The following is a 12,339-nucleotide window of genomic DNA, read 5'->3' on the forward strand; positions in this document are numbered from 1 at the left end:
TGCCACTTGGCTAGTGCTGGTGACACCATCTATTATACAAAGCATCTCAGGTGTTAAAATGTGTATGTGGGGGTGGGGTGGGGAGTGAGGAATGGACATCTCAAAATTGATTTGAATTATAGTTAAAATCACCCAGTAGATGTTTGCTTCAAGAATAAATGACATCATCTCCTGCCACTGAGCTGCTTGCTGACCAGACTCCAACCACACTAGGCCTCCTTGCTGTGCCCATCTCAAGGTCTTTGATCTTTGCCATTCCCTGTACCGGGAAAAGCGCTTTCCCCAGATGGTTACACAGCTAGCTCCCTTTCATCCTTTGAAGTTTACTTAAAAACCCTAAAAACTGCAAAAATGTTTGCTGTTAAGTGCCACCAAATCAGTTCCTACTCAGAGCGACCCTGAATAGGGTTTTCAAGAAGCACCTGGTAGGTTTGAACCGTGGACCTTGTGGTCATCAGTCTAGTGCTTCTCCTACAGCACCATACCAGGATGTCTCCTGCTAAAGCAGCACAAACCTACTACTCTCCTTCCCTTTATTGTTGTTGTTGTTATGTGCTGTGGAGTCAGTTCCAACTCACAGTGACCCTGCACAGGGTTTCCGAGGCTGTAAATCTTTACAGGAGGAGAATGCCTCATCTTCCTCCCGCGGAACTGCTGGTAGTTTCAAACTGCTGACCTTGAGGTTGGCAGCCCGACTTGTAACCACTACTCTATCAGAGCTCCTTCTCCTTCCCTTTAGTCTACTTTTTCTTCCAATTTGTTATTGTTAGTGCCGTCCAGTTGGTCCCAACTCAAAGTGACTTTATGGTTAAAAGACCAGTGCTTATCCTACAGCACCAGACCAGCGCTTCTTCTTCATGGAACTTATTACCAAAGATCATCTTGGTGCGTGTTTTTGTTTATCACCCATCTCCTCTCACTAGAAGGAAGCGCCATGCGAGTGGAGCTCACACAGTGTCTGGCAGGGAAATAAACTGCAGGCAGGAAGGCATCTCCACCTAGATACACTACAGGGCGACTGTGAGAACATGCACTCTGCAAAAGCCCCCTATCAGGAGTCTCCCGGGCCATCTTCCCCTACAAGATAAAAATAACACCTGAAGAATACAAGTCTACTGATATTGCAGTTGTTGATGATCCTGTTTGGTGTTGTCAATTCTGACTCACAGCACCAGTATAGACAGAGCAGACAGTCCCCAGAGGATTTCCTAGGCTGTACTCTTTACAGGAATGGATCTACTAACAGGTCTTTCGTACTCACAGCCACTGGCTAGATTCAAACCACTGATCTTTCGGTTAGCAGGCACGTGCTTACCAGTTGTGCCACCAGGACTCCTAAGTCAAAAGTTCATTAGGGCTTTTCCTCTCTAAATGGACAATAAAAACACTGTTAAACATTACAACGTGTTCAGGTCATTTCTGTTTTGCAAGTGGTTTAGAAAAACTTTGGAGTCATCTTCAAAATTAGAATCCCTGTTCTATCGCTTACTATTTGCGTGTCTTTCCACAGGTCATTTAATTTCCATTAGCCTCAATTTTCTTATCTGCAAGATGGGGATAACAACAAAATCAATTGTGCTAAGCAAATTAAATGCTGAGCATATATTAAGAATTCAATAAATGTCAGCTAATATTATCATCCTCCTCTGTTTCTTTTCTAAAGTGAACAGAAGGAGTGGAGGAGGGGCCAGGGAGGCTACAGTGAGCATCTTACCAGGCTTCAGAGAGACGCAGCCCTGGTTAAAGAGCAGACTTAGGTGCTGAGGCCTGCTACAGAGAAAGAAACCATCAAAGGGGTAGAGACATCAGAGTAGAAAGACCAGAATAGGGGTCTCCATGTTGACTCCTCAATGGTCTAAAACTCAACTCATCTGCTTTCTCCAAAATTTGCTCCCTGTCTGGAGTTCCTTCTCCCACACCCAATCCATTGCCCAAGTCAGACACTGAGCCATCATCTTTGTCCTTTCTCCTCTCACATACTCTTCACATCAAACTCATCATTAGAACTGGGGTACCGTGGACCCTCGATACTGCGGGGGTCTGTCTGCTCCTCCCTTCCCATGGTCACTGCCGGGGTTTGGACTCTACCGCCTCACTCTGAGATAGCAACAGCCTCCGTGCCTAAAGCCACCTTCTTCCAACCCACGCCTTTCTTCCTTGCCAGTCAACTCTCTAATTCCTTAAAATCTTTCTGTGGCGTCTAACAACTTCACAGAGAAAAGTTCAGACTCCAAAGCATTTCTGAAATCCCTCCAAAAGCTTGCCCCATGTACCACCACTCCCTGGGGCAAAAGCGTGGGCCCAGTCATGTTGTTGTTGTTGTTGTGTGCCATGGAGTCGGTTCCGACTCATCGCGACCCTCCACAGGGTTTCCGAGGCTGTTAATCTTTACGGGAGCAGAACGCCTCATCTTTCTCCCACGGAGCAGCTGGTAGTTTCGAACTGCTGACCTTGCGGTTCGCAGCCCGATTCGTAACCACTATGCTACCAGAGCTCCTTGGGCCCAGTCATACTCCTTGCTATTTCCAGAGCTCCACAGCCTCCCCATGAGTTCCAGAGGTCAGCACAAAGATGACTTTTTCTAGAAAGTCTTCACTGAGACCCTTCCCCCCAAGTGTCTTATGTATAATTCCATAACAGCACTGAGGATACTAGAGTGTAAATGTTGGATTCCTATCCCTCTTACTCTTTCCAATTAAATTTTAATTTCTTAAGAAACAGGATTGTATTTCCCTTAACCTACCTAACATATTGGAGTCCTGGTGTGGCACTGCAGGATAATGCACTGGACTGGAAGGTCAGTTTTAACCACAAGGTCAGTGGTTCAAACCCAACAGCTGCTCCTTGGAAACCCTAAACAGAGTTGCTATGAGTCGGAACCGACTCAACAGCACTTAACAGTAACAACAACAACCTATTGGGAAGTGGAGGTAAAGCTTCAACTTTATTACAAAAATTCCTTGTCGAATGAGCAACTTGGGGTGGGAGAGAAGATGGCAGGTAAGTCTGTATCAAATGACTATAAACCTGGTCCTCGGAAACCCTAGACAGGGCCGCGATGTGACCAATCAACTTGAGGGCACTTAACGACAACAATCCTGAATGTATTCATACAAAACAACGCTTACACAATAAAACTATGCATATCAAGCAATGTGGGTAAATGTTGTTGTTGTTATGTGCTGTGGCGTCAGTTCTGACTCAAAGCAACCCTGTACAGGGTTCCCAAGGCTGTAAATCTTTACAGGAGCAGAAAGCCTCATCTTTCTCCTGCGGAACAGGTGGTAGTTTCGAACTGCTAACCTTGCAGTTCGCAGCCCAATTCGTAACCTGTACGCTACCAGAGCTCCTTGTGGGTAAATGTTAATAGGATATTTATACAGAAGCTGGGATGAATTGATGGCCAATCCTTGAGCAGTAAAATGTAGTAAAAAGAGCTTTAGACTTAAGAGACTGGATTTTAATCCCAACTCTGCTACTTCTAAACCAGGTCACCATGAACAAACTGGTGGTGGTGGTGTGCCATGGAGTCAGTCCTGACTCACAGGGCCCTGCCTAGGGTTTCAGAGACTGTAAATCTTTACGGGAGCAGAAAGCGTCATCTTTCTCCCTTGGAATGGCTGGTAGTTTCGAACGGCTGACCTTAAGGTTAGCAGCCCGACTTGTAATCACTATACTACCAAATTAAATTTCAGTTTCCTCACTTGTAAAATAAGGATATAACACTGTTTATCAAATGAGACAATGACTGCAAAGTGCCTGACATACAGCCATCTCCTAAGGCTGTTGATAAATGTCAGTCCCTTTCCACTTGCAAAACACTGCTAAAAAATCCAAGGTCACAGATTAACTCCCCATAGTTTGCGCGGGACAGGAAAGGATCACCTAACACTCTTCTAAGACCATGACCACACCCTGAATCTCAACCAGCCATCTTGCAGATGAACTGGGTCACAAAGATCTAGCCACCAAAAAAAGCAAGTCATTTCAATGCAATGTCATCACCTCTGTTGGAAAAACAGTTTAAAACACCTGCCCTATTCACAGCATCCTCTTGGTCTATGAAAAGCAATACATGAGTAAGCTATAGAACCAATGTAATGTAAATAAGAATGCTTGGAATGCAGATTCCTAAAGAGAATTAACTTGTCATTGATCTACTCTGTAAGGTAATGAATTCCCTGCAGTGCACTATATAAACAATAAATAGCAATGAAGTTAGACAAGTACCCCAACTGACAGCACAAGAGAAAAGGCACAAGAATGTAAGGTGATCTCTGGAGGGCCCCAAAAGGGCCCATAACAAAGAGTGTTTTAAAGCTACTAATTCTTACTATACCAACTTTTGTTTTTCACAGACTGTATTCTTATACATTTTCATTTTGTTAAAGTATGACATTCTGCCTTAATTTCCCAATTTAGATCACAAGATTAGTCTGGCCAGTTTTAACCCTGAAATGTATATTTGAATTCAGTTATAAGAATGCATTATTTTCTGACCTAATCAACGGAGTCCTGGGGTGGTACTGTGGGTTAATACACCACACTGCAAAGCTGTTTGAACTGCAAGGTTGGCAGTTCAAGCTCACCAGCTGCTCCTCGGAAACCCTGTACAGGGTCGCTATGGGTCAGAATCGACTCAACAACACTTAATAACAACAACAATCAATGTCACATTGTATGTGTGCGACAAACGCATACAAAGTTTTAAAAATGTCTCTGTTGAGAATTGTTCACGAAATCCCAGATACACACACAAAAAACAACCAAAGCTTTAAAGATATTAAAAATAAAACAAGCAACCTTTAAAGAGATTTCAACAACAGCAACAATAAAAAACCCCACACAATTCATTCTAAATTCTACTGAAAGTAAAATTTGTTGTAGATAATTTCATATTGGTCTTATATTATTGCTGTTAAGTATCGTTCAGTAGGTTCCGACTCATAGCGACCCTATATAGGATTCCCAAGTAACAGCTGGTAGGTTTGAACCACCAACCCTCCACGTTAGCAGTCCAGTGCTTATACTACAGCACCACACCAGGATCTTATATTGTTGTTGTTGTTTTAAGTGCCATCCAGTCGGTTCCGACCCATAGTGACCCTGTATAGGGTTTCTGAGGAGCAGCTGTTGGGCTTGAACCACAGACCTTGCAGTTCAAATGGCTTTGCAGTCTGGCGCATTAAGCCACAGTGCCACACCAGGACTCCAGGATCTTATATAGGTGAATGTAATTTTTAACATTTAATATTCCATTGACCTTGAGAAATATTTCTTGTATCTTCTCAACAAAAGGATACATTTGTTCCTTATATGGTAACAAAAAAGTTACACCTTCTTCAAGGCCTGGGTAAAGTAAAGAAATACATTTCAGATCATACAGGCTCTTTAACGGATATATATTCTTTACTGGTTTGAAAACAATTTCTTGATGAAAATTCACCTAAAAACTTCTACACCAGAAACAATTTAAAGATCATCAAGAAAAAAAATAATTTGTGGGTGAAAAGGACTACTAAAAAACATACACTCTTTGTCTTAGAAGAAATGACTATTAAAATCACACTGAAGAAACACAGGAAAGAGCATTTTTTTTAAAACTACATAAAACAAAGTGCCCTCTAAGGGAATCTCCTGATAGTTCCTGCCAGACTAAAAGCTGTTCCATATTCTTCTCATTTAAAATTACATTCCTGATGTGTTAGAGGAAAGCAAAATCAGTGAAATAGAATGAGCACTCCTGACTTTTCAGTCATACTTCCTTTCCTACCTACCAGAGGAGTCCTGGTTAAAGCACTAGGATGCTAACCAAAATGTCAGCACTTGGAATCTACCAGCCACTCTGCAGGAGAAAGACGTGACAGTCTGTTTCGTTTCCATCAAGAGTTTCAGCTTTGGAAGCCCTATAAGGGCAGTTCTACTCTACCCTATAGGGTCACCATGAGTGGAAATAAACTTGATGATGTGGGTTTGGTTTTTGTACACTCTATCCCTGAAGAATTTCAGTCCCTGATAACTCTGTAGCTACAACTATAGCATGGAAGAGTTATAACCAACCTGAGGAACAACTGCTTCCACAATACTTTTTAGGGAAGTTTTATATGACCAGTGGAAGAAATGAGGAGATCAGTTGAAGGGGGTGAGGCCAGCAGGGGTCCTAAAAAGGAAACTCAAGTTATACAAAGGAAGAAAAAAGTCAGTATAATCACAGGAAATTCCTTGTACCTAATTGCCACTGTTTTTAAAACAATCTTAAAATCTTTAAAACATCAAGCAGGGGATCTGTATGATTTCTTTCGGAAATGAGAGCAGGAGGGAATTTACAAAGTCATTTGCTTCCATTTGTTTCCTGTGTAGCCTCTGCTACAGCAAAACACAAGTTTGAAAGAGACAAGAACTAGGGAAAGGTAAAATAAAAGGGAAGTATGCCAGAAGTCAGTTACAGTCTCTTAAATTTACCAGCATTTAACTAAAATTCCCTCAACTGTTGAGAAGATATATATTTTGTTAAACATCAGAGAATCTTTATGTAGGCCTTCCTCACCCACAAAGGTATGTTTAATCAACTTACAAAATTTATGACCACACATACTTGGGATTTCATACTTTCTTTAAAACACATCCACTATCACTCTGACACCAACCAAAATTATTCTTTAAATCCCTGCAGTAAAGTGTTATTTAACTTGATGTAAATCTAGCCCTTCTTGCTTGAATACCCTGAAAAACAGCATGAACACTTCAAGATGCTTTCCTCTTCTTCAGATCCTAAAAGATTCGAAAAGAAGCAAATGGAGTTCAGAATGAATAAAGCAAGGGAGAATAAAACGAGAAGCTCTTAGGGTGTCATTTTATTCTTTTAAATGTCATCTCCATTCCGTCCCCATGCCCAAAGGCCAGGCACCACTGGCGCAATATCATCTTTGTCCAAAGCGCCAAAGAGTTGCCAACTCGTCCCCCAAGGTGTCCCCCAACCTCCTCACCTCATCAGCGCTCAGTTCCTCCATCGCTTTCCTCTTAATGATGAAAGACGTTAGGGAAAAATCCTTCTGTTCTCGAGAGCAGGGTGGGAGGAAAGGAGAGTGGAAGGTGTCTATCGGGCTGTCTGGTCCCCCGAATGGGGGAGGTTTCAGAATTGCATAGTCAGAGGTTAAAAAATAAGAACACGAGAGGCACTGAACTGCCTTGGCTTCAGTCACTCCAATCGCTCCAGAGCCTCTTACAGCTGCTTCTGCCCTGAGCAACCTCCTTTGGCCGCCACTGCTGCTGCTACAGGGTTATCGTAAGGCGCCAATTATTACCCTCTGCTTCCTAGGTTGTCCAGACTAGGGGAGCTCGGTCTCCTCTTGTCTCGTGCTCGAAGCTTGCTAGATCTTCGTAGTGGTGGTGCTGCAGCTGCGCTTCCTTCAGCAGATCCTGCTTTCCTTCCTACCTTTTGCCCCAGGCGGGAACTGTTCGACTGCAGAATGGGTGCCCCGAGGTAAGGCGACCCCAGAGCCGCCCAGACAGAGCCCAGCACTGAAGAGGGAAGCCCCTCCCCTCCCAAATCAGGCCGGCCACGCCCCGCCTCCGCGCCGGAGCCCGGGCAGGGGGAGGGGGAGGACGGAACTCGCGAAGTCTCTCGCTGGAAGAGTAAATCCTCCTACCCCTCCACCCCTACTCTTACCCCCTCGCCCCACCAAGTATTATTCATCAAAACAACAGAGCGGCCATCTTTGAAAGGGATCACGTGACCTCTGCCAGGGAGGCGGGGCTTCTGGCTCCAGGACGAGGCAGCCAATAGGCCGCGGGCGTCGCACCGCCGATTTCCTCTTCTCGGCGCCCCCTCCTTGCCCCCGCCCCTGCCCCTTCCCCCGCACCAGCTCCTACTGGGGGGAGGGGCGAGAGGGATTGCGGGAGGGCGGGGCTGTACGGCGGGGGCGGGGCTACTGGGTGGGGGCGGGGCGGCGTGGTGCCATGGCGACAGCGCGGGGGTGGTGTGCGCGCTTGCCCAGCCCAGGTAGGCTCCAGACCACTAGCTGCGGGAGTTAGGTGCGCCTGCAGGGACAAGCGGACAGGCGATGGAGAAGGCCGCAGGCGGTGACGGGATCGGGATGGATTCCTAGGAAGATCGGCTTGAGAGGACGGACGCCACCTGGTTCCCGCAGCGCTTCGTTCCCAGTCACTTTTACTTTTTAGTGATAAACGCATCCGCTCTCAGCCGCTACATGTAAACCTTTCTGGGGAGAGTGTTATCTTACATGTTAACCGCTCGTTTTCTGAAAAATCTTTCTACATCTACTTTCTTAAAAAAACCCAGTTAGAAGAAAACTCTTAACATAAATAGAACTTCAATTCATTACTTTAAAGAGATTGTTTCGGCTTTATATGTGTGTTTGCGTTTGTGCTAAAAACTGATGATAAAAATTGTTTAAATATTTGAAAGAAAAAACAAAGGACTTTAAAGTGCACATGCATATACAAGAAAATATTTGGAGTCAATGGAGAGAAATCAGCTTCAGTTGGACAACGATACAAATATTTTCTAATACACAAGTCTGAATTTAATGCTCAGAGTAACAGTATCATTAGATTTCAGATTTCACCACAAACAATATACCTTATGAGTTGATTTACAGAAGTATATAACCTTAAACATTGAATGTCAGAATTTTAAAAGTTACCATTTCTTTATTACATAAAGATTTGCAGCTTTGGAAGCCCTAGGCAGGATCACTATGAGTCCGAACCGACTCGACAGCACACAACCACCACCACCCAAATATGTAAGGAATTTGTGAATAAAATTAGACCACTGGGGGCTTTGAATATTATCTACTCTCAAGGAATTCTGTGTAAGCTAATTTGGGTGTGGGATGACATTGTTTACACTTTTCTAAAACAGTCATGGAGATATAATTCACACTGCATACAATTCACTCACTAAATTGGTTTTAGTATATTCACAGAATTGCACAAACATCATCACCAACTAAATTTCAAGTTTTGTCATCACCTTAAACAGAAACCCTTATACCCATTAATTATCACTACCCATTCCACCATCCCTCCCAGTACCAAATCTACTTATTAAATTTAATAGAATTTGTCCATTGAGGACATTTCAAATAAATGGAATCATATAATATGTGGCTTCTTATATCCAGCATCTTTCACTTGGCAAATGGTTTCAAGTTTTATGCATGTTGAGCTTCATGTGTTATATATTCATGTGTTAGTATTTCATTTATTTTTATGACAGACTAATACTGCTGATAGGGATTTAGCGCATTTTTTTGTTGATGGACATTTGTGTTGTTTCTGTCTGTTAGCTATTATGAATAAATACTGCTATAAATATTTATGTAAAGTTTTATTTGGACATACATATGTTTTCACTTTTCTGTAGTGGAATTGTTGAACCATGTGGTAATTCTGTTTAACTTTTTTAAGCACTGTCAAACTTTTCTAAACTGGCTGCACCATTTAACATTTCCCATAAAAAAAAGAAGGTTCCAATTTCTCCACATTCTTGCCAACACTTCTTATTGTCTGTCCCTTTTAATCCTAGCCTATCTAGTGTATTCTTTCACCATACTTATTCAATCTGTATACTGAGCAATAATCCGAGAACCTGGATTATATGAAGAAAAACAATGGCATCAGGATTGGGGAAAGACTCATTAACAACCCGCGATATGCAGATGATACAATCTTGCTTGCTGTAAGTGAAGAGGATTTAAAATTTTACTGATGAAGACCAAAGAGCACAGCCTTCACTATGGATTGCATCTCAATGTATAGAAAACAAAAACCCTCACCACTGGACCAATAAACAACATTCTTAACAATGGAAAAAAAGATTGAAGTTGTCAAGGACTTCATTCTTCTTGGATCAACTATCAACACTCTTGGAAGCAGCAATCAAGAAATCAAACAATGAATTACATTAGGCAAATCTGCTGCACAAAACCTTTCAAAGTGTTGAAGAACAAAGATGTCAGCTTGAGGACTAAGGTGCGCCTGACCCAAACCATGGTGTTTTTAATAACCTCATATGCATGCAAAAGCTGAATAGTGAATAAGGAAGACTGTAGAAGAATTGATGCCTTTGAGTTATGGTGTTGGAGGAGAATACTGAAAGTGCCACGGGCTGCCAGAAGAACCATCACATGTGTGTTGGAAGAAGTACAGCCAGAGTGCTCCTTGGAGGCCAGAATGGCCAAACTTCATTTCTCATACTTTGGACATATAGTCAGGAGGGACAGTCGCTGGAGAAGAATATCATGTTTGGTAAGGTGGAGGGTCAGAGAAAAAGAAGAAGACCCCCAGCAAGATGGATTGGCAAAGTGACAGCATCAATAGGTTCAAGCGTGGCAACAATTGTGAGGTTGGCCCAGGACTGGACAGTGTTTCATTCTGTTGTGCATAGGGTTACTATGAGTCGGTACCAACTCAATGGGCACCTAACAACAACAACAAACCTAATGTATAGTGTAGTAGTTACGAATTGGACTGCTAACCTAAGGGACAGCAGTTTGAAACTACCAGCTGTTCAGTGGGAGAAAGATGAGGCTTTCTGCTCCCATAAAGATTTACAGCCTCAGAAACCCTGTACAGGGTCGCTATGAGTTGGAACCGACTCCATGGCACATAACCACCACCACCTAATGTATGGAGTCCTGGTGTAGTGCTGTGGGTTAATGTGCCAGACTGCAAAGCTGTTTGAACTACAAGGTCAGCGGTTCAAGTTCACCAGCTGCTCCTTGGAAACCCTATATAGGATCGCTATGGGTTGGAATTGACTTGATGGCACTCAACAACAACAACAACCTAGTGTATATGAAGTGGTATCTCATGTGGTTTTGATTTGCATTTCCCTAATACTAATGACTCGATGGCACTTAACAACAACAACAATACTAATGAGAAGCCCCGGAGTCCTGGTGTGGTGCTGTGGGTTATTGTACCAGACTGCAAAGCTGTTTGAACTGTGAGGTCAGCAGTTCAAGCTCACCAGCTCCTCCTCGGAAACCCTATACAGGGTTGCTATGGGTTGGAATTGACTTGACAACACTTAACAACAACAACAATGAGAAGCCCTAGTCCTGTAGGATAAGAAATGTGCTGTAAGGTCGGTTTGAACTGCAAGGTTGATGGTCCAAACCTACCAGCTGTTCCTCAAAAACCCTATACGTGGTGGTTGCTATGAGCTGGAGACTACTCGATGGCATTTAACAACAATAAGGAACCAGGTGACTCTATAGGATAAGTACTGAATCGCAAACCAACACGGTCAGCAGTTCTAGCCCACGAGCTACTCAGAGGAAGAACTATGAGACTTTCTCCTCCTGCAAAGATTTATAGCCTTGGAAACCCTATTCAGGGTTGCTATGAATGGGAACTGACTCCAAACCATTTAACGGTAACAATGACTAATGATGTTGAGCATTTTTTCATGTGTATTAGTCATTTGTTTATTTTCTTTGGAGAAATGACTATTTAAATCTGACCATTTTCCAGTTGTGTGGTTTGTCTTTTTGCTGTCGAGCTGTAAGAGTTCTTTATAAATTCTGGATAACAGTTCCTTATCAGATAATATGATTTGCAAATATTTTCTCCTATTTTGTCAGTATTTTGATGATCATTTGCAGCATACAAAAAATATAATGTGGTTTAGTATTATTTATCTTTTTTTTTTTTTACTTGTGCTTTTGGTATAATGCATTCACTTAAAAAAAAATTATTGTGAATTGAATTAAGGTTTACAGAAGAGATCATAAGTCCCACATTCAACAAATCACACCTGTCATTGCAGTTCCTCTATATCCTATCAGCTAACAGTATCTACCTCTATTCACTTTAACTCTCTTATAGTCCTCCCGATGTCTTCCACTACCTTCATCTTTTCTCTGCCAACCTCCCTCTTGTTGTACATCCCCAAATTAACATGTGTCTACCTGGTGTGGCTTTGTGGGTTAATGCACTGGACGGCAAACTCAGTTTGAACTGCGAGGTCAGGAGTTCAAGCTCACCAGCCACTCCTCAAAAACCCTATACAGAATCGCTATGGGTCAGAACTGACTCAATGGCATGTAACAACAACAACAACACCTTCTATCTGGTGAATACTTTTCAACAATATGATGGTTACCAGGGGTGAATACTTTTCCCTTCCTTCCACCCAGGTAATCATCATGTTGTTAAAAAGTATTCATTGGATAGAAGGTGCTTTTGTTATTAAGTACCATGAAGTTGGTTCCAGCTCATAGCAACTTTGTATCTGGTTTCCAAAGCTGTAAATCTGTGCTGTAACAGAAAGCCTCATCTTTCTCCCACAGAATGGCTTGTGTGCTC

General features: G+C 42.7%; 1 protein-coding gene across 1 annotated transcript in view; it reads right to left on the bottom strand.

Annotated features, from left to right (window-relative positions):
* LOC102838733 (ubiquitin conjugation factor E4 B-like) overlaps positions 1-7,593 on the bottom strand; it is a 186,984-nt gene extending 179,391 nt beyond the window's left edge. Inside the window, exon 1 of the mRNA XM_006866400.1 lies at positions 6,987-7,593. Within this exon, the coding sequence (XP_006866462.1) occupies positions 6,987-7,010 (24 nt within the window). The 5' untranslated portion in view covers positions 7,011-7,593. The remainder of the gene's footprint in view (positions 1-6,986) is intronic.
* Between the last annotated feature and the right edge of the window lie 4,746 nt (positions 7,594-12,339).

Source organism: Chrysochloris asiatica, unplaced genomic scaffold (genome assembly GCF_000296735.1).
Source record: "Chrysochloris asiatica unplaced genomic scaffold, ChrAsi1.0 scaffold00090, whole genome shotgun sequence".
Lineage (NCBI taxonomy): Eukaryota > Metazoa > Chordata > Mammalia > Afrosoricida > Chrysochloridae > Chrysochloris > Chrysochloris asiatica.